Here is a 22172-nt window from a genome sequence, read left to right on the forward strand (position 1 = left end):
ATACCTATTCTTACATTGTCTGCAAGTACACATTTATATTTTATTTTGCACATCTATATTTGAATTTGCACATCTTTACTTCAATTTGCACACTTATATTACAATTTGCACATACAACTGTCTATTATTTATATGTTCATGTCTTACCATTGCTACATGTTTACACTGTGGAGCTCCTGTACTAGAAAAAATTCCTTGTATGTGGAAACATACTTGGCAATAAAGACCTTTCTGAATGATTCTGAATGAATGATCTAAATGATTAATAATAAACTAGATTATTAGGACTAAAAGACTCTAACAAGTCCATCATTTAAAGGTGGGAGATGTTAGCCAACATTAGCAGAATATAAAAAATTCCCTCCTTCCTTTTGGTTGTCTTCCAAAATAAACAGGGTCAGAACATTAAATGCTAAAGAGTTGGAGCTGTCTGAATTCTTCTGCAGGAACCTCCCTGTCCTGATTGGTTAAATGTTGTTGGTACCCATAATTGTTGATAAATAGAGCTACTGTGCCATGATATGCCAAAACGGGCTTGGATTATGATTATGATTTTTATCATACTGCAAAGGTTTGGTGTTTGACTGATTATCATTGTGTACACAGCAATAACGCCATATGAACACACCTGATACAGCATTCAAAAACACATACACAGATGTAATTATGTAGTCTTGCCACAGACACACTAGTGTGACATTTTTTATACCCAGGGACTTTATTTGCATGTTTAGCTCACGGCATTTTTCCTGGAACACTAAGTCAGAAGTAACAGATCAACCAGAGTGATCACACACACACACACACACACACACACACACACACACACACACACACACACACACACACACAAATCAAATTGTATGTTTATGCTCCCTTTATAACTTCATAGCTTTACACTTCCACTGTACTTGTTTAACTGTTTCTGCTATATCAATTCTCCCCATATGCAAAGAAAAACCATTCGCATATATTTGCATAAAAATTACTATATTAGTTATGGTTTACATGTATCATATATACATATATAGATATATTATACCAATTATACCACCAAAATATTAGATGTTTCATTATCATCATATGATGTACTGAATATTGCTTATATATTTTTGAGTTTTTTAAAACCCCACCCAACGCCTACTGCATCCATGCTGAATAGATATTTATGGGTGTGGCTTTTTTTCAGCACAGTAGAGACGGTGACATAGGGATGGCTTTTTTAATGTGTGTTACACTAGTTCAGATGTCACAGGTACGTCAGCCTTGTTTAAACACTGTATTCTTTTACTGCCTACACTTTTAGACACACCAACATTTGTGTGTATGCATGGAGTATAGCAGTTCTCAAAGTTGTATCAGTAAAGCATAACCAGAGGGTAAGTGTTTTTTTTTTGTTTGTTTTTGGAAGTTTTAATGCTATTGTCATGGAAATCATAACCATAGGCGTTATTTTTATTACTGAGTATTTATTATTTAGTCACTTAAATAATACTATAAATTTAGCTTGGACTATAGAAGACAAAAACAGACAAGACATAAAACAGATAAAACAGTCTATACGAGACCATACAGACAATGCGAGACAATATAAACAGTACGAGTATTAAACAGGAATACAGAGTATAAGACAGATCAGTAACGTACATAAAGTGTGAGAGTGCATGGTAGTGAAAATAACAGTATTGTGCGTCAGGTACAATAGTTTACTTTAGAACTTTTGTACAATATGCAGCAGCAGTAGTGTGTAACCTATACGGATGATGTGATGACTGACAGTTCTGATAATGCAGTACTTATAGATATAGGCAGGGAATATAATTATGGTGAGTTGTTAATCAGGGTGACTTATAGACTGGGGAAAGAAACTGTTCCTGTGTCTGGCAGTTTTGGTAAACAAAGTTCTGTAGCGCCTGCTAGAAGGAAGGAGCTGAAAGAGGATGTGTCCAGGGTGTGAAGGGTCAGTGGTGATTTTTCCTGCCCAGTTTCTGGTTCTTTTGTGGTACAAGTCCTAGGGAGTGGGCAGGGGGGCACCAAGTATATTTTCTGCTGATTTAACTATGCGTTGCAGTCTGTTCCTGTCCTGTTTGTTGCTGCACCAAACCAGATGGCGATGGATGTGCACAGGACAGATTCAATGACTGCAGTGTAGAACAGCATCAACAGCTCCTGAGGCAGACTGTACTTCCTTAACTGGCATAGAAACTACATCCTCTGCTGGGCCTTCATTTACATCATATTGGTGTAGTAATAGTAGCATTGTAGTGGTGGTGCTTTGCTGGTCTCTTTTTACTGATGTATCTGCTGAGAGGCTCATATATGGCCTAAATTGCATGAATGTAGTAGGTTTAAGTGATAAAATGTCCAATTGTGTGCATTTTTCTTTTGTATGTGTCTGGGTATGTAATTGAAAGAATGGAAGTTGATGGAAGCATCAAGGTCAAGTTGTTTCTGTCTGTTTCTATCTATTCTGTCTCCTAAATATTGTCAATTATATCATGAAACTGACAACTGAGGCACTATTCAATTTAATTCGTTTATTTGTATAGCGCTTTTTACAATGGACATTGTCTCAAAGCAGCTTTACAGAACATAAACATAGAACAGAAGATAAACATAAGGAGTATAAAGAATTAATATAATAAAAATTCAAAATATATATAGTTCACAGTGTGTATGTATGTATGTATGTATGTATGTATGTATGTATGTATGTATGTATGTATGTATGTATATGTATTTATCCCCAATGAGCAAGTCTGAGGTGACTCAGGCAGCAGTGGCAAGGAAAAACTCCCTTAGATTGGTAAAGGAAGAAACCTTGAGAGGAACCAGACTCAAAGGGAAACCCATCCTCGTATGGGTGACATTAGATGGTGTGATTACAAATATACAGTCAGACAAGTGTTGTATTGGTGTAGGGATCACACTACACACTGTTTGACCGGAAAATAGTATGTACACATGTGCATTTCTCCTATTTTAAAAAAAAAAAAAAAGTCATTTCTTTAACGCCTTCTAATGTTCTAGGAAGAAACGTTTTCTAGTCGTTATCAGAGGAAGTAGCTGTGGTATGTGTGATGTGTCTATCATCAACGAGTCGGCTCTTTTCTTGCAGCGAATTGTCTGATTGTAGAACTCAGTTTATCAAGTTAAGTTCAAATGAAGTACAAACAGTGTTAATGTGTTTTTCCTGTTTTTTAATGTGTGTTTTCTGTGTTTTTCTGTACATTACAAAGACTTTAATATTTACTGATCAAAAGGTATTCATTTAAAGTTAGATTTTACGATATTCGCACGATATAATTAACAATATCTCGAAAAGAACAATATTTTATATGTATAGCAATATATCAATATTCAAAATATCGCGAACGTTTGTACTGCTTAGAATATGAGTCGCTTTGGGAGTCGAGAGAGTCGACTCTTTTCGAGTGAAACGTTATGCCACCGTGTTGAACAAGTGTTTGGTAAACCTATTAATTTTACACTTTATTCAGTATGGAAGTATGCGGTTTTGGACCTTTATTAGTATTTTGTTCAGTAGACTCTGGCTTTGTGGTTATATGTGGTGGAGAAGAGGAAGGGGGAGGGGTTTAGGGGAAAGATGAGCAAATAGGTGGAGTTCATAAGAAGTGGTGAGTGGAGGTCAGAATTATCTCCTCCTTTTCTCTTCTTCTGTCCTCTCACCATGCTCCACGCCTGAAGAAGGCTTTGAGACTTTACCAGACCTCTCCTTTGTGTTCAGCTGAAGGTAAGTCGCGTGCGTGCGTGCGTGTTTGTGCGTGTGTGAAGTAGTTTTCGTGCAGCTGCAGATAGTGGCTGCAATCTTCTTCTTCCCCCCCTTAAGCTTGACACAGTCTCTACTTCCCGTTTCGCAGTGTTCAGTTGTAAGCCAGAGCTAAAACATTCACACAGAACTAATAGAAGGCGGTAATGAAGACATACTTTCTAGGTTTCACACACATACACACACGCGCGCGCGCGCTCTCTCTCTCTCTCTCACTCTCACTCTCACTCACTCACTCACTCACTCACTCTCACACACACGGTAACTATGGATTGTGTGCAGTTTTTTAATACTGTACAATAACTACAAATGGGTGTGTTGGGACTAGACTCCAAGGAAGGAAGGTTGGGCGCGTTGAACTGTGCAGGAAGAGCAGAAGTAGTTTACACGCGCGAGCTCTTTTAAAACACGCGCATTCCTCAGGTGGTGTGTGTCCAGGACACTTATCAATGGACTCAAAGAGACGATCCTCATGTGGTGTCCTGTGTCCATTAACCGGAATAACCGGCCTTATTAAGAGTGCAATAACCTGTGAGGCCTTTTGTGTACAACGGCGAATGATCAAATGAGTACGATTTGCATGCTCTCTCACACATGCATACACACATACACACACAGTCTGCCTATACAAGCCTTCTGAGAAAATAAAACAAACCGCGAGTTGATGACTTTTTTTGGTTTGCGTTTCATTTCCTCATTTAACTTTATTTTATTTATTTATTTATTTTACACCCAATACTTTTTTTTTGTTTTTTTGCTTCTTCTGATTTCATTTTGTTTTGGTAAAGCGGGTACACGTCATATATGGACAGCCTATGATGTCTCATGCCTATATGACTCATGGGCTTGCTGTGGATGGGGATGCTTGAAGACTGTCTTTGAGCTACTGTTGCGTCACAAAGCGCTCTGGTCTTCATCTGTGATCATCGAAGTCTTCGGCAGGAAGGAATTAGTGTTTCGTCTGTGGTGATCTCGGAAATTGCGCTGACCTGTTAGTTCCTCAGGAGCTCTTGGTTGCTTAATTTCACTTAACTACAAACTGTTGTAGAAAAGACATATACATTATTAACTGTCCATTTTTGTCCTGTCTGTTTTGAGACAATGTGAATGGTTAAAAGCGCTATGCAAATAAATTTAATTTAATGAAATTAAATACCATTAACTTGAGCTTGTTAAAATGTATTCCAGCATCAGTTTATTAACATACATGTTACTGTTTGGTTTTCACAGATGGGGGACCAAAACCTTACTGCCATGGTTTCAGAGGATGAATTGGAGAAGACAAATGAAAACAGGACAACATTCTCTCAGTTCTCCTCAACTGTACGGGCCGTGGTGCGAATTCGCCAGAAGTACCAAGCAATGAAAAGGCGCCAAATGGAGCGGGCAACATCAGCATCCCTGCACAGCGCACATATAATGTCTCAGTGCAGTGATCCTCGCTCCAACAGCCCCAAGATCTTCACGTTCGATGTGGTCGATGGTAACAGTCCTGTCAATGTAAGCAAGAAAAGGAGAAAGAAAAAGGGACGTGTCCTATTTCCCAATAGCAGTCGCCGAGTCTTGCCCACCAAGGAGCAGAGCCGGGCAAAGAGCTGCCTGGTCTTGCTGTGCGTTGTGGTTTTCTTGCAGGTTTACAATGCCATTGAAAACCTAGATGACCATGTGCTTAAATACGATCTGGAAGGACTCGAGAAAACCCTTAAAAGAGAGGTTTTTGGACAGCAGGAGGCAACTGATGGCCTCTTAAGCCATTTAAAAGATTACTTGTCAACGTACGTTCACAGTAAACCTTTAGTTGTGTCTCTTCTTGGGCCCAGTGGTGTAGGAAAGAGCCACATAGGAAGGCTGTTGGCTCAGCACTTCCGTTCTGTAGTGGGTGAGAAACTGGTGATGCAGTATTTTGTGCTACACCACTGTCCCACAGAAGATGTCCCAATCTGTACCGATGCCCTGATCTCCCAAGTCTCTGAGATGGTCACGCGGGCCGAAGAAGAAGAGAAGATCCCGCTGTTAATTTTTGATGAGATGGAGCACATGCCTTCTGAGCTGATGGACACTGTGCAAACTCTCATCAAGAAAAAAGACAACAACGAATATTTGAACGCCATCTACATCCTCATCAGCAACCTGGAGCAGGAGGAGATCACAAAGTTTGTGCTGCAGAACTCCACAACCAACACCTTTTCGGGCCGAGGGATCATTAGCAAGGAGTTGAACAATTTGCTGCAAAATAATCTTAAAAAGCACCACTTGATTTGGATGGAGGTGGAGTTGCTGCCTCTCATGCTTCTGGAAAAAAGTCATGTCATGGAATGTTTTATTGATGAGATGTCCAGGGAAGGATTTTACCCAGAACGCTCTCATGTAGAAAGACTAGCAGATGAGCTGGGTTACTATTCTGTGGGTGAAAGGGAGTTTTCACACACTGGATGTAAGCAAGTGGTGGCAAAAGTGAATCTTCTGTGAAACTCAAGGCGGAAGTGAGTACAAGAATACACTGGCACATCAAAATCAGTACAAACCTGCGATGGCTGGAAATGACTGGCAGGGTTTTCTCCAAACTTCCAGTTTATTTTCCAGCTCTAAAGAAGAATGTTATAAATGTTGAATTTTAAAGGATGTTTTAATGCATTTGCCAGTTTATACATTAGTTAAATAGAAAGCATTGAGTGTTTCTCTCACTGTGAGGAAAGATTCCTGTCTACTTTGTTTTGTAGTTGGCTGCTATTTGTAAACTTTTGTAGGATGGAACATGTCAACAAATGGTAAATTCTCTCGAGAAACTACGGCAGTGTAGCTGAGAGGCCTTTAAAAAAACACCACCGTCATATGTCAGGGCTGATCCACAAAGCTAAAGGTTTTAGTGAACGGTGTTGAGTTGTAAACCTGAGCATTATTTTGGAGGGGACCTGTGTGGGATTTCTTGATCGCCATTAAACCTCTTTGTATAAACTTTAACTTGGTGTCTTGCTGTCAGAATCCTGAATTTCCTTGAATTTCCTTGTTTCACATTGTCAGATGATGCTGTTAGTACAACTGTTGCTGTTAGAACACACAAATGACACTGTCAAAAGCATCAAACCAGAGGACTGGTGATTATATTTTGTACTATTTTGCTAAGTCACCTGGAACTGCTGTGTTAGGTAAATTTGCTTTAGCCCAGTGTATAGTGAAGAATTGAATAAAGTGATTCCAAAATGATAAAGCACATAAGAAATACTCAACTCAAATTAGTTACAAATTACTTTTCCTGTGTCATTTCTATTGTTTTTTCTGTCCGATCTTCCAAAGGGAACATGCCATGATAACTTGGACAACAAAAGATCAGATTCAAACTTGAAAATAAGCTTTTTTTTTTGTGGGGGAAAAACATCATGTTTAGCTTTTGTTTAACGAGTATAATGATCTAGGACAACCAGAATGTACTTGTACCTTGTACTCGTTTATCCATCTAATCTAATTGATCTGTAGCTAAAACATGAGCTAAAATGTCTGAATACAATCAGTTCTAATTAATAATATTACATCACATTAATGAACATGAATGACATTGAATGTTCCCTTGAATACCAGTTTTCAGATAAAGTTTATTGCAGGATGCTGATGAAGGAATTTATTGACACATTCACTTAATAATCATGTTGAAAAGTCTGTGTACCGACTACAGGATATTACACTGCAACCTGTTAGCTTTCCTAGTTTTATACTGAAATCCCCCAGAAGACCAGCAAACGCTTCACTTATGTTATATTATGCAAAGTTAACTCTGGTAATAAAACAGGAAAATATCTTGAATTAATTGTATACCGACTCCAACTGCCATTAAATGCCATGAAACGTAGTGGTGTAGTGCAGTGTTTTTTTTAATCTTAGCGGATGGAAGCATTTAGCTTTCAAGTGCTGACTCAAAACAGCACCGATGATCACGTCTCATTTTTTTCAACGTGACTGGGTAAATGCTTGTGTATAACGAATGATGGAACGTAGAGGAGAAATACCACTAGACTGGGCATTTACGCTTCGAGTTCAAAGCCCATTCCAACTTTATGTCCTCCGGTGCTGAAATTCTTGCCATCGATGAGCGCAGAGAGTGTCACCTTCACACCTAAACAGGACGAGGAGAGGGAAGGAAGGGGAACAGAAGAAGAGTTATGTTCATATGCTTTGTAGTGGAGGAAACTGCTGAAAAGCACATGAGCAAAATATTAGAAAGGCAGAGGTTACCTGGTCGCAGAGTCTGAGTGTAACCAATTCCAATCAGACTGGCATTGTTCACCTTGGCCTGTAGGTGCAAAATTAGAGACAAATGATCAAGAGCTTCATTTTCCCCATAATTGTAATCATTGTGAACTTTAGTTGCTGGCTCCTTAGAGAGTTTACAAGACGTTTATTGACATTGTTTAACTCTTACGTAGGCAAGATGCATGTAGCTCTTGCTATCCATCTTTGTTCATGTATTTTTATACACAGAGCAATTTAGTCACTAAGGTAATGATAACAATGGTAGTGACGTCAGAGCATTTACTTCATCTCTACATTAACGTACCGGTGCAGCAGTGCTTTAGTCTTTTAGGCTCTCTCTCTACCTCAATAGCCATGCCATTACCAATTTCCTCTATCAAAGCAATCGTCCTTGACACCTAGATTGCAAACCATGTCTGGCTCTGGAACTTTGAGTTCAACTCTGAAGTAAGAAGCTTTTCCCCCTAATCTCTATATAACATCATTACACCACACAACCACAGGAATAACAAAAACACAAATTAGCACCTGAGTAACTTAAACATCAAATAGTTCAATCTAATAAATTGTTTTTTAGGTTGAAGTTGACTACTTTAGGCGGCCTCAGGAATTCACCTCCCGACCCACTAACTCACAGACAAAGAAGCATCACTGTCCAGCTGGTACTTGGCAGCAATGCCAAAGCGTGTGTTGTTGCTGCCAGCAGTCCAGGCCAGATTGACAGCAGTCTCCAGCTGATTGTTAACCTTCTGGTAGACAGAGCCACCAAACTCAGTGCCATCATTACTGAAAAAAAAAATCATGTTTAGAAATTGTATGTTCTTCACCCAATAATGGAACATCTGAATATCTTAAAGATTAGACCAAAACAGCAACAGAAATTGAGAAATAAATCCTATTTAGAAATAATTTGCATTTGATAACTGGTATTACATTTTATCAAGCCAATGAAACTCACACTTTGGTGTAAAGCTGGAAATCGCCAGCCTTGTAGCCAAGAGCAAAGTTGTTCTGCACCAGTTTGGACTTAGCTGTGTCAAATGCCATTTGGTAACCAGCCAACCAGCCTGCGTAGCCCAAAACAGCTGCGGAATGCACGACTGGGCCCTCAAAGTCAACATCGCAGGACAGGTTGATGTAGTCCCGCTTGTAGCCACTCTTCAGCTTGCCACTCTTCTTGCTATGGTTAAAGTAAGAGAATATTTTAGTGAGTGCAGATTCAGTTAGGTTCATTCCACAACTGGTTCATTCCATCTGACCAAACATCAGGCCTCCCAAACAGTGTAGTAGACGCAAATGCTCAGGCAAGCACTGTGAGAGTGCAAGTTTCAATCCTGAAAATGCCACTGCCATCCCTGCTTTTTAGCTTAAAAAAAGAAATGCGTTTCTCAGACCCCATCAAGCAATTAGCCCCTCCTGTAAGAACACGAGCAGTGAGCTGAAACACTTCCCTCGAAGGAAGCGTGGTAGCTTTCACCTCTGCTGATTTATAGCCATTATTCTATAAAAGGTCTAACAAATGAATACTGCCTATAAAACAATTTTGTTTCATTTTAAAATACAGCAAATCACACCCATATTGTGTACTAACATTAACCACAACAAGCTCAGTGCATTCAATACATACCTCACAGTACTATCTACACATTTCTGACACTGTTCCTGCTTTTCATGAACAGCACTCACCCTGTGTTTGGGACAAAGGACGTGTCAAGTGCCACCTTCAAGCCCTTTGCCAGCTGTTCAAAAAAGAAAAATCATTTTACACCACTGATAATATTAGTAATAATCTGATAAAGTAAATAAAAGACGAAATGATCGAGATGCTTGTCCACCTGGTCCTCCACAGAAAGCTCGGTAGTGAGAGTGTTGTCCGTGTTCCATTTCTGATTGAGACCCAGGCCCAGCTCCTTCAGCTTGTACTTGGTCTCCAAACTACCACCGGCCTTGCCAGTGTCAATATTAGTAGAGCCAGATGTGTTGAATTCCTGGAAGCAAAAAATGAGAGAGGATTTAAAGACTAATCCAAATAAACCACACCTACATGAAGAATTACTTGTAGGGCAGCAAAGGGAAGTTATATAACAAGCATTAATAAATCATTTTTACTCACAACAACAAAACTAAATTTTATAGCAAAAGTTTTTGCTTCTTAAAAATTCACTTTTTCCCCCTTCAAGTAAACTGTTCACTGATTATTTTTATAGCCCACATTTGAAGCTGGTACAAAGTAAATCAGCCATTTCTGCATGTAGACATGCAGCAACTTTTGGATTCTACTCAAACTGCAGCATCTGCTATGTTATTGTTTTTGAAAACCATAAAAATACACCAAAATTCTAACACTGGTCAGGTTCAATCAATAGTCTGTCCTCATTGTACAAGATAAAAAAGCCTACTCCAGAAGTGCATCGTACATTCAATTACATTTCATTTGTATAACACTTTTTAACAACAGACATTTTTACAAAGCAGGTTTGTTCCATTCTGAGTCTGTTTTAGTACATTAACCTTTTAACACTGAATATTTGACAATGAGTGTAAGTGAGCTATAGCAAATCAGATTCAAACATAAAAAGAAAGGAAGTTGGCAGCAACAGGAAGTCTAGCGCTCCAGGGGGAAAGAAAAAAATACAAAGTTGAAAGGAAGTGAAAAACATCAGATTAACTCACAACTCCGTTCTGTGACTTGGTCTTCAGGTCCAGCTTCACTATTCCATATCCTACAGACAGACAAAGCAAAAGACAAGACCGGGCTAAAAAAACTGTGTTTCATCAAACATAGATGATCTTCAAAAGGTTTTCATTTCTAAATAAACCAAAACTACAGGTATGAACTCACCATAGCCTTTGCTAAAGATATCCTTCGCTGCTTTTCCGAGGTCAGAGTAATTAGGAGGAACAGACATTGTGCCTAATAAAATAAAAGGTTATAATCAGTGCCAACCAGGAGTACAGCAGCGTCTCATACAGGTTCTGAGACTAGATGCTTAACACAGCATCCAACCATCAGCAAACACATCTATCTGAAATAATAATAATAAACACAAATCAACTCAGATTTTTGATACAGAGAATACTTGACTATGATGATTAATGCTTGATGCAATGAAATTCACGAACTACAAGAAGCAAACAAAGACCTGGCTGACGACCTCAACTGCAGAATTCAGAATCAGAATCCGGTTTATTGGCCAAGTGTGTTGACACAAACAAGGAATTTGGTTCCAGCTGTTTGTTACTCTCAAAAGTAAAGACATAAATAACACTATACTATACAAGATAATACAGACTATACAAGACAATGCAGATGTGATACAATAGACATTATGAGTATTAAATATGAATACAGAATATATGACTGATTAGATATGTACATAAAGTGTGGGAAGTGAAAATAACAATATTGTGCAATATTATGCTCTTTGTACAATATACAGCAGCAGTAGTGTGTGTAACCTATACGGATGATGCGATGACTGACAGTTCTGATAATGCAGTACTTATAGATATGAAGCATTGGCCGATAAACCTGATTCTGATTCTGTTTAGGCAAACTTGTGCTGAAGTAATCTCAGAAAATCATGAACTGCTAACAAGTACAGGACAACTTATTGTAATATTTTACATCATTTGGTGTAAGTAACTCAATAAAACTGAAACAGGTCAATTAGAGGATGCTTGGATCTTGGATCAGATCAGTACATCACTGCCTACCGTGTCCAAGTTCATTTAAAAATAAATAAAAAAATATAAATAAATAAATATATATATATTTCAGGATATTTCTATACAAATTTATCATCAAGACACGTGTTTCATTTTTCAACTATTCCTGTGTAGTGATATAAAATAAAAATTAAATCCTCTTCATAATCTTGTTAACCTTGAACTTGAGTCACGTGATTTCTGCTTTCAGGAGTAACATCACCATGAAGGACAAACCTACCCTGTCAGGCCTGTTACACGCTACACTGAGGCAATAAAGTCATCTCATTTAAAGCTAAACAGCTTCATAAGAACTAAATAAATCCATTTTATTACAAAAGTGTCATAGCGCAAAAGAAATACCAGATATTTCCCCAAAAAAACTTTATGACACAAAACATTCCAAAATTTAATATTTGAATTAAACAAAACATATTAAATTATACACCGTAGTGCTGGTGGTTAGTAGCCTTATTTTTCTGAGATTTAATCTATGATAAATTCATTATTTTATAAAATGTCATAAAACCGGGGCCCCCTGGCACCATCTCAGGGCCCCCGGTTTGAGAACCGCTGGCCTAGACCACTTGTTCTGAGCTGGTGTTGTCAGTGAACCGGCTGTAAAAATGTTGGCTAAATTACAGACATCATGAAAACTGATGCTGATTATCTGGGAAACATCTCTAACAGCAGTCAAAATGTCATTGTTTGTGTCAAACAAGTTGTGAATTTGTTGTACTATTACAACAGGAGATTATGACTTACTCTGTGCTCAAAGTGATGCTCGCAACTCCAGTGGTTTTCTCTGTGGGTGAACGAGGATGATGCTGAACAATTCCAGGATATGCTATTTTTTCATTGGTTGTTGCGTTAAATCTTACCCAGATACAATAGTGCTATTTTCGGATTGGCTATTGTGTAGCCTCTTTTTTTGATTGACTGATAAGTGTCAGGCTCGACTAAGAACTCCAGGGGAGTCGCGCTTGTTTCCTGACCGGTTCCATAGAGACAGCGGTGCGGACTGATACATTTTGGGCGCTGCGGCTTATTAAATATATGATAAATAGTACGTTTTTCTGTGTGACAAAAGACCGAAATGAGAGACTGTCACTCTCAATGTGTGACAGCTGAGAGCCCTTTAGATGTTTTTCATTGATTTATTTGACTGTTTATTTACCTCAGATTTGAAAGCAAAAAATTTTCGTCTGAATTTTAACGTTAATTTGTGCAGAAAATAAAAATAATATTCTACAGGAATAAAAACGACAGCAAAATCACTTAATAGTATATTTTTCTACACGTAATATAAAATCTGCACAGCCTGTAAATGTTTCAAATATTGCATCTTCTTAACTGAAACATTAGCAGAAGCGACATGCTAACTAGCTATCACATTCTAGCACGTCTCCCTGGTAACGTCTCCGCACGTAACCTCAACCGTTTATAACAATTAGTGATGGGAAGTTCGGTCCATTACGTCCTGACGTAATGACATCATTCACAATGACGTAATGACGTCATCCCGCTGCCGGCAGATATGAATACAATCAATTTAACACATTCGAAAAGTTCTTTGTAATCATAACATTAGTTGAATACGTTTCTTACATTTATGTTTTGCAACTAAAACACCCAGTACAGGCAGTGATGTGCAAACGTGGATGTTTTACGTGTCTTAAAGATATAAAGTTAATAAACTAATCTTCATCAACTTACAAAAAGCGGCATATAAAAATACAGACTAACCTGCACAACAGTCAATAGTAAAATTAACTGACATATTGAGTGAACAGTTGTATGATTTTTTTTTTTATAAAAATGTTTAATAGCCTATGACTAGTTACTATGCCTATCCCAATATGTATAATTTGCTCTGAAGGTTTACGCATGCGCAGTATCAACAGCTCATCGGTTCTCGGACGCGTCCGAAACAAACAGTTCTCAGTTCAGTGTACTGATGACTCGCTGTATCAGTTCAGTGATTCAAGCATGCGCAGTATCAACAGCTCATCTGTTCTCGGACGCGTCCGAAAGAAACAGTTCTCAGTTCAGTGTACTGATGATTCACTGTATCAGTTCATCGGTTTTCGGACGCGTCCGAAACAAATAGTTCTCAGTTCGGTGTACTGATGATTCGCTGTATCAGTTCAGTGATTCACGTTATCACGTCAGTGATAAACATTTAGGCTATTTGTTTTATAAATAATGCATAGCCTAAATGTTTAATTTGACTGTTTTACAAAACATTTATTGTGTTTCCAAACTTAAAAAAAAATGTTTTCATGTTAATTATTTTACTGTAATGGTTTCTAAACAACATTAATAAGGCAACAATGTATTTTTACAAGTATTTATGAATGTTAATTCAATCGTTGTTCAATTATTTATATTCATATTGAATATGTAGCTTCTTGTATGAGCAGTATAGGCCTATATTTTGTTGGCATTTTTTGTATGCTATTATGCTATTTGTATTTGGAAAAACACAATAAACTTTTTTTGTATTTCACATTTTGTGAATTTTTCTTTACAGTATTACAGTAAATGCTGAAAAATACTTGCAAGTATATATGTTAAGATGAATATAGAGCAAGCTAGTATCTCTTGGTTAGGCTTTTTAATCTAATAAAGACTCTCCCCTGTTGCCAAGGGAGACTGGGTGTAACCTCAGAAATCAAAGGGCATGAACTACCCCTTCCCCCACATACAGTAGATGTAAACTGTAGAGAACTTAGGGTGCCTTCAGCCCCACCTCTTTTTGACACCTCTCACCCTAAAGTCAGAAATAACAACCAAGGTAGAAAGAGAAGCCACTTTTGAAGATGACTTCCAGAAAAAGGAGCTATATTTGGCTTCATTTTGATGAGGCTGGACCACAGAAAGCAAAGTGCAAGCTTTGCAACACTATTTTGTCAGGCCAAGGAGGAACAACATCCAATTATAAAAGGCATCTACAGACAAAGCATCCAACTGCATTGCTAATGCAAGTGAGACAAGAGGATTCTACAAAAACATCAGGCTCAGGTAGTGCTTCCATGGCTGCAGTCTCCTCCAGTACTGCCTCTACTGCATCCACATCTGAAACTAACACTTGTGTCAAGGGGACAAGACAAAGTCAAATAACAAGCTTTGTGAGAACACCAATTGGCCCTGTCAGACAAAGCAAAGTGGATGAGGAGTTAGTTAAAATGATTACACTGGATTTACAACCTTTTTCTATTGTGGATGACACTGGATTTAGAAGATTCTTGAAGGCACTTGATCCATCATACATTTTACCGAACAGAAAAACCATATCAAACACTCTGATGCCACAGCTCTACAGCAAAATTAAGGAAGAGGTGAAGGTGAAGGTCAACAACGCATCTGCTGTTTGTCTAACCACTGATACCTGGACATCACAGACAACTACCAGTTTTATGGCAGTCACTTATCATTTTATTGATGAAAATTTTACACTTTCATCATCTCTTTTGGACTGCTTCTCCTATACAGAAAGACATACTGCTGACAACCTGGCAGCTGAACTTAAAAAGATCTGTGAAGAGTGGGAAATCATAAACAAAGTTGTTGTTTGTGTCACTGACAATGCCAGCAACATAAAAGCAGCAATTCAGAAAGAACTGGAATGGAAGCACTTGCCATGCTTTGCCCACACTTTGAATCTAATTGTGAGGGAAAGCCTAAAACACATTCAAGAGACAGTGGCAAAAGTGAAGAATGTTGTTGAATTTGTCCACAGAAGCACTGTTGCAACAGAAAGATTAAAAGCAACACATAAACAAATGGGACTTGAAGAGCTGAGGCTCAAGCAGGATGTTATACTAGATGGAACTCCAATTATTACATGTTAAAAAGATTTTGGCTGCAGAAAGAAGCAATCATTGCTACAATTGCACTGGTCAACCCTAACCTTCCAACCCTGGAACTTGATGAATGGGACATAATTAAAGATGTGCGTGAGATTTTAAAGCCCTTTGAAGAAGTCACTGTTGAAATTAGTGCTGAAAGGTATGTATAATTTAATTTAACATAGAACTGCCTCCACTGGTGAAATATTGGAAATAAGTGTATGTTCAACTGACCTTTTTCCTTCTCATAAACATTGATAACTTATTTGATCTGACTGTTCTTTTGTCTTTTTATTAAAACTGATATGTGACTGCATCCAAGGTCATTTTGATGGCAAGGGGACTGCAAAAAATTGTTCAGAGATTGAGGGGAGCTGTGTCTAACCATGGACCAGTTATTGCAATGATGGACTCACTGGCTGCGGACATGCAAAAGCGTTTTCACAAGATAGAGCATTTTCGCCTGCTTTCTGAGGCTACCCTGCTTGACCCCAGATTTAAGCAAAGGGCCTTTCAAGATGCAGGAGCTGCAGATGAAGCTGCCAAAGGTATAACTGCAGCTGTTGCAAGGGTTTGGTCCAGTACAAAAGAGCAAACTAAAGCTAAGCGCACAACCCCACCAGCTGTTCCCTCATCTGAACAGCAATCTTCAATCTGGGAGGATTTTGATGAGAGAGTGGCTGATGCAGTCACCATCAGCAATCCAACATCCACCGCAGTGGCAGCAATGAGAGGGTATCTTGCAGAGACCTTGATTCCAAGAACTGAAGACCCACTGGCCTGGTGGAAAGCAAGGCAGGCAGTATATGAAGGGTTAACTGCTGTTATGAAAGGGAGAATTTGCATAGAAGCTACATCTGTGCCTTCAGAGAGAGTGTCTTCAAAAACAGGTCAGATTATTTCAGAAAGAAGAAACAGACTGAGTCCAAACAAAGTTAGGCAGATTGGTTTTCTGAATGCGAACCTACATTTATAAGACAATGCACCAAACAGGGGGTCAAATAACAAAGCATACTTTTATAAAGTTGCATATTGTTATACTTGTGTATCTTTTATTGCCTTTTTTATGTTGTTGTTTTTTGCAAGCTAACATTTGTTAGGGATTGCCTGAATAGGTAAAAACAGCATTTAAATGCACTTTTTTTTAGCATGTTTGCCTCACACCTCCAGGGTCGGGGTTCGATTCCCGCCTCCGCCTTGTGTGTGTGGAGTTTGCATGTTCTCCCCATGCCACTCCGGTTTCCTCCCCCGGTCCAAAGACATGCATGGTAGGTTGATTGGCATCTCTGGAAAATTGTCCCTAGTGTGTGATTGCGTGAGTGAATGAGTGTGTGTGTGTGCCCTGCGATGGGTTGGCACTCCGTCCAGGGTGTAATCCTGCCTTGATGCCCGATGACGCCTGAGATAGGCACAGGCTCCCCGTGACCCGAGGTAGTTCGGATAAGCGGTAGAAAATGAATGAATGTAATGGTTTGTTGTTTAAAACTCATTAATCCAGTTTTATTAAAATTGTTTATTTAATACAAACTCAATTTGTGAATGTGCATTAACTATAATTACAGTACAGGTATTTCATAAATCACCATAGCTTCCTATTAAATAGCCTACTGTAACTCAACCCACTTCAAGCTAATACCAGCATGCTCAACTAAACAACGCAGTAATTTAAGACAGGCAGATACATTAATGTAAAAAAAAGCATACTTTTAAAATGTTTCTTTCGCTCCATCAGTTGTTTCAAAAACTAATGCAACTGAGTTAAACATTCATATGTTGATAAGACATTAAACCATTTACATTTGTTGCTGTATCAGTTCAGTGATTTACGCATGCGCAGTAACAACAGCTCATCGGTTCTCAGTATGTGGGACGCGTCCGAAACAAACAGTTCTCAGCTCAGTGTACTGATGATTCGCTCTATCAGTTCAGTGATTCAAGCATGCGAAGTATCAACAGCTCATTGGTTCTCGGACACGTCCGAAACAAGCAGTTCTCAGTTCAGTGTACTGATGATTTGCTGTATCAGTTCAGTAATTCACGCATGCGCAGTATCAACAGCTCGAGCTCACAGTTCTCTCAGCACAACATGTCTCAGTTCAGTGTACAGGAGTTACATATACTCCGGGATATTAGTTTATTTATAGTCGGACCGACTGTCAGGCATGACCGAAAGTGAGTAACTTTAGTAACTTGTGGATCAGCGCTGACTCAAGACGCGAACTGTTTAGAACGAATCAGTCCGATTTGGTGAACCGCAAAGTGTGTGCGAGTGTGAGTGAGTGTGCGAGTGTGAGTGAGTGTGCGAGTGTGTGTATGTGAGTGTGTTTGTGAGTATGTGAGTGTGTGTGAGTATGGGAGTGTACGAGTGTGAGTAAGTGTGCGAGTGTGAGTGAGTGTGTGTGTGTGAGTGAGTGTGTGTAAGTGTGAGTGTGTGTGTGAGTGAGTGGGTGTCTGTGTAAGTGTGAGTGTCTGTGTAAGTGTGAGTGTGTGTGTGTAAGTGTGAGTGTGTGTAAGTGTGTGTGAGTGTGTGCGAGTGAGTGTATGTGAGTGTGTTTGTGAGTATGTGTGTGAGTATGCGAGTGTGAGTAAGTGTGAGAGTGAGTGTGTGTGTAAGTGTGTGTGTGTGTGTAAGTGTGAATGTGTAAGTGAGAGTGTGTGTAAGTGTGAGTGTGTGTGTAAGTGTGTGTGTGTGAGAGTGTGTGTATGTGTGAGTATGTGAGTGTGCGAGTGTAAGTGTGCGATTGTGAGTGAGTGTGTGTGTAAGTGTGTGTGAGTGAGTGTGTGCGTGTGTGAGAGTGTGTGTATGTGAGTGTGTTTGTATGTGAGTGTGTGTGTGAGTATGGGAGTGTGCGAGTGTAAGTGTGCGATTGTGAGTGAGTGTGTGTGTAAGTGTGTGTGAGTGAGTGTGTGTGTGTGTGAGAGTGTGTGTATGTGAGTGTGTTTGTGAGTATGTGAGTGTGTGAGTATGGGAGTGTGCGAGTGAGAGTGTGTAAGTGTGAGTGTGTGTGTAAGTGTGTGTGCAAGTGTGAGTGAGGGTGTGTGAGTGTGTATGTGAGTGTGTGCGTGTGAGTGTGTGTGTAAGTGTGAGTGAGTGTGAGTAAGTGTGCGAGTGAGAGTGTGTGTGTGTGTGTTCCTTGTATGTGAAAACATACTTGGCAATAAAGACCTTTCTGATTCTGATTCTGATGAGCAAAGGATCCAAAATATGCAAGAGTATGCAAACCAGATGATGGGTTTGGTGAGCTTTATTAAAGGTTTTGCAGGCAATTTTGCAACAAACAATTTTGCATCTCCTGCTCCTTGTGCCCAACTGGCTTGACAAACTAGTAAAAAACAACAACAACATAGGCCCACCCAGGTGCATTCTGGGCTGCCATAAGTAAACCCCTTTTAATCCCCTAGGTGCACATGACCTAACCCAATAGAAAAGAAATACTAACCAATCCAATTAGAAGAATACATACAGTAAACATATTCTAATTAACAAATTAACACAAAAGACCAAAAAATAAACTATACAAACTTCATTTTAACATTACACACACAAAAATAGACAAATAGCTCCTACACTTGTTACATAATGCAAATTTATCTCTGGTAATAAAACAGGAAAATATCTTGAATTAATTGTATACCGACTCCAACTGCCATTAAATGCCATGAAACCTGTAGTGGTGTAGTGCAGTGGTATTTTTTTAAATAACAATTATATTTAACAGGATATTTAAGTGTTTAGAACTCAGAACATTCCTATCATTGGTGCACCATCTACTTAGCGGATGGAAGCATTTAGCTTTCAAGTGTTGACTCAGCACCGATGATCACGTCTCATTTTTTCAACGTGACTGGGTAAATGCTTGTGTATAACGAACGATGGAACGTGGAGGAGAAATACCACTAGACTGGGCATTTATCAGAAATAGAATTGTTGACCAAGTGTGTTGACACACACAAGGAATCCGGTTCCAGCTGTTTATGATGCTTCGAGTTCAAAGCCCATTCCAACTTTATGTCCTCCGGTGCTGAAATTCTTGCCATCGATGAGCGCAGAGAGTGTCACCTTCACACCTAAACAGGACGAGGAGCGGGAAGGAAGGGGAACAGAAGAAGAGTTATGTTCATATGCTTTGTAGTGGAGGAAACTGCTGAAAAGCACATGAGCAAAATATTAGAAAGGCAGAGGTTACCTGGTCGCAGAGTCTGAGTGTAACCAATTCCAATCAGACTGGCATTGTTCACCTTGGCCTGTAGGTGCAAAATTAGAGACAAATGATCAAGAGCTTCATTTTCCCCATAATTGTAATCATTGTGAACTTTAGTTGCTGGCTCCTGAGAGAGTTTACAAGACATTTATTGACATTGTTTAACTCTTACGTAGGCAAGATGCATGTAGCTCTTGCTATCCATCTTTGTTCATGTATATTTATATGTAACACCTACCAGTGTGCAGAGAAGAATTCACACAGGTGGTTGCACATTTAAAGGGTTTTTATTCTGCAAACAGAAATTAAAGCTTTAGCTGCGGCTCTCATGGTTAAACTATAACACACCATCACTCACGAGGGAATCTCGCTCTCAAACTCACGCGAGGCTCATGCACGTGCAAAACATTGCTTTTTTTAAACATGTAAATATGTGAAATAACTAACAATGACTTTGCATTATTCTCCTCAAACATTATTATCACATGAACTTATTTAAACACGTGCAACTCAAATCGACATAGCACGATTAATATAAAATTCATATTCCACACTCTCTTCAAACACTTCAGGAGCATACACAATAACATCATAAACATTCATACACAAGTCTCACACAATTCACACTACCTGCAAACAGAAATTAAAGCTTTAGTTGCGGCTCTCGTGGTTAACAAACTTTAACACACCATCACTCACGAGGGAATCTCACTCTCAAACTCACGCGAGACTCACGCGAGAGCGCAATGCCATAATAACCACTCCATGTAACACTGCCGCCACCTACTGGCTTCCCAGGAGACTAACATTTTAACACAATATTTAATCTCAAATTTATGCTCTTTTAAAGGCACATATTATTGAAGTGTGTTGTGTATTCACGTGAAATAAGGAGGCAATACACCGAGTACCAAAACAGGTTTCTTTTACTGAACATTAGCCACATGTGCAACTCCACTTCTTTTCCCATCTGCTACCTTCCTAGCTATCACACACTAGCCCCATCTAGTGTACATCTATTAATTAGCAATGTAATAAGAACACAACATCTCCCCCTTACTTAATTTGTTTTCCTCAGCAATTACAGTAAACATTGTTTAACAGTAAATTTTTTCAGATTAAAGAAAACAGAACAATTTCTTCCAAATGTCTACTGACAACCACATTTAGCATGAATAGTTCCGTGAACCTCCTTTCAGTTTAAACAACAACTCGTCTAAATTAAACTTCGGTACTATTCCTTTTCACCATCACTTTCTTCTTTTCTACTATGGCAGTTTATGTTACATAGTCCTTCAACCATGCTGGTTTCCTTCTACAACGCCCCTCCAACTGGTTGTTACTACTTCCAAGTGGTGCAGTAGTGAATTGTTCAGAGTGTTCAGGAACCTGAGCGAAGTCTGTGTTCAGTGGTGCCAGATGAGATATGTCCCAAGTTCGTCCATCACTTAGCTCAAAACTATGTGTCCCCTTCCGTCTAACAACCTGCATGGGGTTGCTAAATTTTGATTTCCCTTTTCTTACATGCACAGGTTTCCTCACCCGTATAAAATCACCTTCCTTGAGTCCCGGAGTCTTTGCTTTGTGCTTTGTATCCACGTATGCTTTCATTTTCCACTGGTTTTGCATCACTTTTGTTTTCAACTTGTCCATAGCAGGATTCACATTGCACTTTGGAAGAATTGTCAATTTTGTTCTCATTTTCCTTCCGAACATCAGCTCAAAAGGAGAAATTCCTGTAGTAGCGTGAGGTGTAGCTCGATACGTTTGTAGAAAATCCGCAACGAACAATGTCCACTGAGCTCTCTCCCTTTCTGCAGTCAGAATCGTCTCCTTCAGTACCTTGTTCCAACGCTCCACAGCTCCATTACCTTCCGGGTGATATATAGAAGTACGGATGTGCTTTATATGTCTTTCTTGTAGAAACAGTTTGAACTCTGTTGACAGGAACTGAGATCCATTATCGGTAACAATCTCCAGAGGATTACCTTTTTGGCTGAACACTGACCTCAGAAAACAATTAATGGCAGATGCAGTCACTCTGGCCATTTTGAATGGTAGTCAAGCAATGTGATGGCATATCTACAACTAGCAGGGCCAATGTCAAACGGACCCACCACGTCAATACCCAGTTTCTGCCACGGACCTACTGGGTAGTCAACTGGGGTAAGTGGTGCATGTGTAGTTTTAGCCGTTTTATCATTAAGTTGGCATGTGACACAGGTTGCAATTGTGGACTGTACCTGCGAATCCATCTTAGGCCACCAGTATAACTCCCTAAGCCTTTGCTTGGTTCTCACAATGCCTTAATGGCCATCATGAGCAAGGGTGACCAAACGTGAACGTAGATTACGTGGCACAATCAGTCTGTGTGGT

The 22172-nt window shown here is 39.2% G+C and overlaps 2 protein-coding genes and 1 long non-coding RNA gene across 6 annotated transcripts in view; 1 reads left to right on the forward strand and 2 right to left on the reverse strand.

Moving 5' to 3' along the window:
* The first annotated feature begins 1241 nt into the window (after positions 1-1241).
* On the forward strand, positions 1242-6751 carry tor4aa (torsin family 4, member Aa). Of its 2 annotated transcripts, none has more exons than XM_060895618.1 (2): positions 1242-1379; positions 5021-6751. In XM_060895618.1, the coding sequence occupies exon 2, from the start codon at positions 5021-5023 to the stop codon at positions 6257-6259; it is 1239 nt and encodes a 412-aa protein (XP_060751601.1). In that variant the 5' UTR covers positions 1242-1379; the 3' UTR covers positions 6260-6751. The 2 variants fall into 2 exon arrangements, with proteins under 2 accessions (XP_060751601.1, XP_060751600.1); XM_060895617.1 differs by lacking the exon at positions 1242-1379 and adding an exon at positions 3601-3754.
* Positions 6752-7360: 609 nt separating this feature from the next.
* Positions 7361-10116, reverse strand: LOC132863674 (voltage-dependent anion-selective channel protein 2-like; the record flags this gene model as incomplete). Its single annotated transcript, XM_060896619.1, has 6 exons — positions 7361-7898; positions 8018-8075; positions 8671-8821; positions 8994-9215; positions 9722-9774; positions 9871-10116. Coding segments are annotated over 6 exons (822 nt in total), but the record flags the coding sequence as incomplete, so codon positions are not given.
* Positions 10117-18821: 8705 nt separating this feature from the next.
* The window catches only part of LOC132863326 (uncharacterized), a 37413-nt gene continuing 34062 nt past the window's right edge, over positions 18822-22172 (reverse strand). Inside the window, exons 1-4 of one of the 3 annotated variants that reach the window (XR_009650110.1) lie at positions 20427-20508; positions 20035-20088; positions 19782-19839; positions 18822-19662 (exon numbers count right to left, since the gene is read on the reverse strand). This is a non-coding gene — a long non-coding RNA (uncharacterized LOC132863326). Of the gene's footprint in view, positions 19663-19781; positions 19840-20034; positions 20188-20426; positions 20509-22172 lie in introns of those variants that run through there. The other 2 variants (XR_009650111.1, XR_009650109.1) reach the window with 2 other exon arrangements.

Source organism: Tachysurus vachellii, chromosome 20, assembly GCF_030014155.1.
Source record: "Tachysurus vachellii isolate PV-2020 chromosome 20, HZAU_Pvac_v1, whole genome shotgun sequence".
Classification (NCBI taxonomy): domain Eukaryota; kingdom Metazoa; phylum Chordata; class Actinopteri; order Siluriformes; family Bagridae; genus Tachysurus; species Tachysurus vachellii.